General features: G+C 30.6%; 2 protein-coding genes across 7 annotated transcripts in view; both read right to left on the minus strand.

The window, feature by feature from the left end:
- Nucleotides 1–6,979, minus strand: part of LOC108968640 (5'-AMP-activated protein kinase subunit gamma-1) — a 197,356-nt gene that overhangs the window by 58,681 nt on the left and 131,696 nt on the right. The gene's annotated exons all lie outside the window — the stretch shown is intronic.
- The window catches only part of LOC108968644, a 39,268-nt gene that overhangs the window by 30,594 nt on the left and 1,695 nt on the right, over nucleotides 1–6,979 (minus strand). Inside the window, exon 1 of one of the 3 annotated variants that reach the window (XM_018932779.1) lies at nucleotides 6,610–6,796. The exons of the other annotated variants lie outside the window; for them this stretch is intronic. Within the exon in view, the coding sequence (XP_018788324.1) occupies nucleotides 6,610–6,724 (115 nt within the window). The 5' untranslated portion in view covers nucleotides 6,725–6,796. Of the gene's footprint in view, nucleotides 1–6,609; nucleotides 6,797–6,979 lie in introns of those variants that run through there. 3 annotated transcript variants of the gene reach the window in all.

The raw sequence follows: 6,979 nt of genomic DNA on the forward strand, positions 1-6,979 counted from the left end.
AAAATAGTAAAGTAGTAAATAGTAAATAATCATTTTATTTCAGCATGTCTAAAAAAATATGATTTTTATTCAAAATGCTGGATACATATATATGTATCTTAAGAAGTTCTAATCGAAACGAAAAGATTTCTAGCAAACCAAGCTAGTTAAACCAAAAAAAAATTTTAAAACTAAATTACGAAGCAAACAAAAAAATTTAAAACAAAAATAAAAACAAATGCCACTTCAAAAATTAATATCTGTGATCGCAAAAAACGAATGACAACAGCCGCCACAATAAAAATGCAATCAAAGCAAAAAGTAAGTAAAATAAACATCATGAAAGCACTGCTTTATTAAAATTATAGCAAATTTTACGGCATGATTTTAAAGTTGTGCAAAGTTGCTAATATAAAAGCACATACATATGTACGTGTATGTCAATCTAACTACATTTGTAAATATTAAGTGTGGGTTGCACTGCGTACAACACCTTCGCGACGGGAAGTTTTCAATGTTAACCACAAATAAACGGGAGGCAAAAACACAACTATTGCATTAGAAACAGCACATTATTTTAATTGTGTATAAATACTGTATACTCAATAAAGAGAAATTTAAGAAATTAAAAATAGTGCAACTAGTGCTGGTCGGACCAGTTTTATTGTAGTTCACTTTGGAGTGGTTGCAGTTGAGTTATAACAATTTTATTTTTGTTTGAAAAATAAAATATATTACAACTTTTTCATAACTAGTGCTAGTGGCACTACTTCGATTGTAATTAATTTTGAAGTGGTTGAGTTGTAATAATTGTATTTTTTTTTCTGAAGTAAGTGTATGCCAAAAATGTCAAAAAAATAAGAAAAAATTTAACGTTGTGTTTGTTTCTAATATTTAAACCTTAAGTAGGAAAGAGTTTAAGGTGTGCTAGAATATGTTATGATAAAAAATACTCACATATGTACATATGTATACCGTTTTCCCTTCAGTAGCAACAACTGCAAAGAGACATAAAGCATCTGAGCCGAACTGAATCGGTACTAGTGTGATTCTCTGCTTCTTATAGTATATACATTTATATAGATATATACATATGTGGTACATAAAGAAGTAAATGAAAAATACAATTTCATATTGCACACTTRTTTTCTCGTCGTCGCGTGCATTCAAGGAGAGTTGCTTGACAAACAGAAATGTGCACGCACTGCAAACTAGAAAAAACAAAAAGCAAAAAACCAGCAGCTGCGCGACGACTCAACTGCAAGGACGACGATCTACATGCATGTACATACATATGTATGTATGTATGCATATATTTGTATCGAGAACAAAATTGCATTTGTCTGTATGTATGTATGTATGTTTCTAAAACAAATGACATTTGAGATACGATGTTACTTTTTATTGTAAATGAACAAATACAAATACATATAATCGATTGACTTGGCAAACATTTTGTGTAAACATGCACATAAACTCATAAATGCAATTGTTTGCCTAGAAGCACACTCACTGACGTGTTTACACATGTACGAACTTGTACGAGTGTTATTCAGCGAGTGTGCATACAATTTCATGAGCCACTCACGATTKTTAAACTCGTTTAAAGCCGTCAACGAGACAGTTAGTCTGTTTAAAGCGCAGTCAGACTGTCAGTTAGCAAGTGATATATTCGCACTTTTTCTAAGTTACAATCAATTAACATACTCTCTCTTCGATGACATGAAATTCTATTTGTGCTTGCTTTGTGAATGCTAAATATTGACCAGATTATTTAAAGAACGTTATTTCCCTGTTAAATGTACTAACAGTAAACACTTACTTTGGAGACAATTGTAGGTTAGAATACTGCAATATATCCGCTTTTAGCAGTAGTTGCAATAAGTAGAATGAAATATAATGTATGAGATAGCCTTTTGAAAACTATTTCGAAAAATTTAAATTTACTGAAATTTGTGTTTTTTGATAATTATTTGAAAAATCTTAAATTTACACAAATATTTGGGAATTTTTTATGATAATATCGAAGAACATATTTTCATTGTGGAAAAATAGGAGATCAAAAACATATCAAAATGAACATATCCAAATAAATATTATTTCATAAATTAAATACATTTAAGCAAACGGCAGGCAAGAAAAAAATTCCAGTTGCAATAAAGAAAATTTGATTAGAAACACGCGTTGCTAATTAACACTGAATTTGCTTCACAAATCCCCTGCCTTATGAAAATGAGCTGGTAATTTGGCGAATCATTGACCTAATAAAAAGTTACTGTGGAAAAGTTGCAAGCCCATTGGGTGTACACTAGTGCGGGCCGATTTTTTTTATTAAATCGATTGTGCGGAAAATGCTCTACTGAATATTGTGATAAACTCTGCTTCAAGGACTATGGGTTTAGAAACGGTTTCGAGCCAGGCGATTTTTGAAAATTCTGAATTAGCTGTTGTATGGGACATACATATTTGATAATTGTTCAGTGTGATCCGTAGAATATTTCTCGCATGCGGAATTTTTCCGAATTTTGGCTTTTCGTAAAGCAGCATATCTCTTTTCGTTCACAATTTCGGGGAGATTCCTAAATTTTCGTTGTCAAAACTTTTAGTTGAAGTTTCGTAGCAATTTGTTTGCTGAAAAGCAAATTTAAAATAATTATACTAAAATTAATTGATTTGATGTGTTCCGAATATACCCAAACTATTACCACAAGCGTAAGAGTATGCAACAACTGCTCTGTGAATGAGCTGAAAATAAGGATAAATAAGAAGGAGTACACCTGTCACGCTGTCATGAAATTGCACACACTTAACGGCTAATTAATTAGTTCATTACACTGAAGTAACTCAATACGCTACACGCGTCTCTCATAATGGCTTACTGACATATGTACAGGCATGTATACAAAAATTAGATATCTGCAATTTTTCCATTTGAAAGAGTCGCTTATTCGGCTGCTAGGGCTGTGGTGCAAAAAGCTTTTGTTTGAGTGCAATTATTCGTATTAAAGGAAGTGAGGAAAGGAGGGAATACTGCGAAAAAAGAAATCAGTTGGCCATTAAAAGAATGTATCATTTACTAAACAAATTTATTTCCGAAAAGCCTGTATGGAAGTATGAGCTTCATGCATACGTAAATGTACATCAGATAAACGWTTGAAATACAATACCACCATAAAAATAGAAATTCATATGTATGTATCCACAATTCCCAAATGGAATTTTTTTAATTAAAAGTATCTGCAAGGCATGCACAAATTATTGGAAAACAACATTTGCATATGTATATAAAATATTAACCAACATGCAGAATTTTAAGAATAAAACGGAAAACACGAGACAATAAACAGATGATTAAAAAAGATTGTACTAGAAAATTTCATAGTTTCATATAAAATAAATGTGTGGAAATGAAGGTACTGCTGATTTCAATGATAAATGAGGAACACTTCAAGGYCATCCAAGAGTGATAGAAATAGATTTTAAAACGGTTTCGCGTTGCTCCAAAAAGCAGGCAGGTGTCAATGTCATGAATGAAAGACACAGGCACAGGTGGCAAAAAGCTTGCACGATGTAGTAAAAACTAGAAGAATTCAATTAGTAAAGTTTAAATTGCCAATATATAATATGGTCTGCTACGTTTTTTCATAAATTTAACCGTTTGAGAGTTTCATGGGTTTAAGGGTTAAAAAACCTACCATTTTATTGTCTTATTAAATCCTACAACGCCTCTAGAATATTGTACTAAATTTTCAAGTTGATCCGAGTAATAGTTTCGGAGATACAGTTTATGTACTTGTGCGCTCGAGGTTAGCTAGGCTAAGTATGCCGTCTTTAAATGCGTTTTTCTTAATACTGCGTTTTTGAAGTAAGGTTGGCAAGACTTCTCGAAAACTACTCAACCGATCTCTATGAAATTTAACACAGGTCTTTGAGACACAATTCTTAAAGACTTGCACAACTATTTGAAAAAAAAAAACGCCGCTAAACTTTCACTTTCTTGTAAAAATGTCTGCCAAAAATTCAAATTTCAGTTTACTAAATACTAAAACACGTATTTTTCAACGGAAACGGTATCGAAATGGCCAAGTTTAAATATTTTTTTCCAAAAATTTCAGAATTTTTTGTTAATAGTGTATGTTTGCAACAATACGAAATTCCAATAAAATATTTCATTTTTTATATGAGAATAAAACTGTTGAAAAAAACTGAGAAAAAAACAGAGGAAACCCGGTTATATGTAGTTTGACTATTTTAAGGCATTTTTTTTCTTTTGAATTTATTTAACTCAATAAGATAAATTACTTTACATTGCGAAGCTCATAGTCTTGTAGGAAATTTTCTAGAAAAATAAACCAAAGAATACAGTTTTTTTGATAATTCTAAAACAACAACAAATACAATTGATAACAATAATATAAGTTAAAGTAATATATAATACTTACATAATAACAGATAAATATCTACATAAACATTTATGTACATATAAATACATTGTGTGCATAGCGCKGTTTCACTCTTAAACTTTATCAATAACGTTCCATTACTCCGTTATATTTTCATAACTTGACAGCTCAAAGGCAGTTTTTTGACACAAAACACAACAAAAACACTACATTTGTCACCTAAAACGAAATATCATATAACAGCTGTCGAAAAAGAGCGTAAACAGTGTTTATATGAAGAATATACTATTTCAGATAAAGTGAAGTGTGTGCAGTGGAGTGAAGTTGTTGTGGTTGAACTGAAAGAATTTTGTACTGACGAAAAAGCTCTACAGAAGTAAGTCACTTGTTAGATAAGTGTTGTTGTTGGTCTGTTGCTACTTAACTGAGTTATTTTGTTGTTATTGTTGTTACAAATAAACACTTCAACTTCCATTGCTACTCTTATTCTTTGTTGCGCTTTGTTGATGTTTTGGCCTTTCAAACTTTTTGGCGTGCCACTTGTGCTGCCTACACAACTCTGGATGAATAAAAATTTGCTGCGCAATTTCGCTTTCCAGAATTTGTGTTTTTTTTTTTTTTTTGTAAATTTTTTATTATTCATTTTTTCTCATTCGTTGTGCTACTCGCGTTCATATTATTTTCTTACCGCCTTTACCTGCGCTCTGCTGGTGTGACAGCTATAAAACTTGCTGTTAGCACAAAAATGTAAACACAAGCACACAAAATATACTTAAATTATGGATATGCCTCCAGAAATATTTGTTATTTTTATATTTTTGTTTGCTGTGGTCGCTCTAAGTGGCTCACCGCCGTTGCGGTTTTAGAGTTTATATTATATATATAAATAGTAGAGGGAAATAGAAAACGAAATATTTTACTTTTAATTTGGGTGGAACAAACAAAAAAAACTTTGAATTTTGAAAATTATGGTAAATTCCAATTACTCTTATATTATATAATTGAATGGTTTCTATTTAATTTGCGATAATTTTTGTGTTTGCCATTTGCACACTCGCACATACAGTCAAAATAAGTATGTAAGCATATGTATGTGTTATAAAATCTTCTTACCGCTTATGCCAGGCTATTACAGAAATAGTAAATTCAAAATACTTTCAATTTGTTTATATTTATACATCTATATTAAGGTATGCAATTAAAAACCAAAAATAATCATTTCTTCCTGGCTGTTTAGCACATTAAATGTGCTGTAGACGCTAGTGAATTCGATTTTGCTTCATTTTGTGATAAATAAATTTCAAAAAATTAAAATTTTTTTGCTGAAGTTTTATAAGATATTTATTTTAGCGGCCCATTTAGTGCTTATCAAATAAACATTTTTAACAATTGTACTTCCCCCTTTCAACAGAACTGTGACTGACCTAATACATTTTCACTAGTGCTTGTACGCACCCATACTTGACGCAAGCTGTTAAATGTACTTGATAATTGAACTATGGGAAAAACAAATTTCAAATATGTACAGAAATATAAATACACTCACATATGTCGGTGTGTATATAGACAAATACATATGTATGCATGTATCTTCAAGCTAGCTATGCGCATACTTGTTGATATTGTTACTGCAAATCATCACTGACTCTCATCAGCTGTTTGCTCAGCAATGAAAACAAAGTACAAAATATTTGTTTTTTGTTGATATATAAAGGTTTGTTAAGTAAATAATATAATTAATATGATATATTTATTATATTTTAGCGTATTTTCCAACAGTGCATTTCACAAGAAAACTTAATTTTTTGAATATTTTTTGAATTTTTTAACAATAAATTTGTTTTAGTCATTTATTATATTTACTCCATTTTATTGCTACATAACAATATTATTTAATTAAAAAATAATTTTTTTAATATTAAACTTCGTTATTTTCTGTAAATGTAAAATGCTAACCAAAATCTTAATAGTATGTCATTAACATATTAAACGAAGTTTCCTCATTGTTTATTTGGCAGCCGTCTGTCAGTTAAGTTCCGGTTAACTTAACCAAAACTCCTGCTTTTGGTAAAGAAAAGAACGAGAACTTAACTAACAGATGGCTGCTAACCAGACCTTGAGATGTAACATGTGCGATATGTCAAAACTAACAGAGCTTAAAGGCTGCGATAGCTACCTCAGAAACAATGTTAAATGAAAACTGTCAAACAAAGCCAAGGTGACTCACCACTTTGTATTTTTGCCGTCAAAAGCATTTCACTAAATCGAGAAAATGAAACTGCCAAAATCCATATTATATATGTATCTACCTCTATTATTTTTGTGCTTGTTCTGTTATACATGTAATAGCAGTGGTACTCGGATCGTAGCGATGTTAAATAACCGCTAACTAATGCTTACTTACATATGCATATGTTGTTATTAACAGAATATGCCTCCGAACTCACTTTATGTCACTAAAAATATATTCAAAAATGTTAGTCAATAACTACGCCAATTTTTTTTTTAATTACACATGAAAAAATTCGCTCTAGTACAATAAATCTCTAGTTTACATAGAAATTTCCCGAATATGCTAGATATTTCAAATTTAATAT

The sequence above is a fragment of the Bactrocera latifrons genome, unplaced genomic scaffold (assembly GCF_001853355.1).
Source record: "Bactrocera latifrons isolate USDA-ARS-PBARC rearing strain unplaced genomic scaffold, ASM185335v1 scaffold_223, whole genome shotgun sequence".
Classification (NCBI taxonomy): domain Eukaryota; kingdom Metazoa; phylum Arthropoda; class Insecta; order Diptera; family Tephritidae; genus Bactrocera; species Bactrocera latifrons.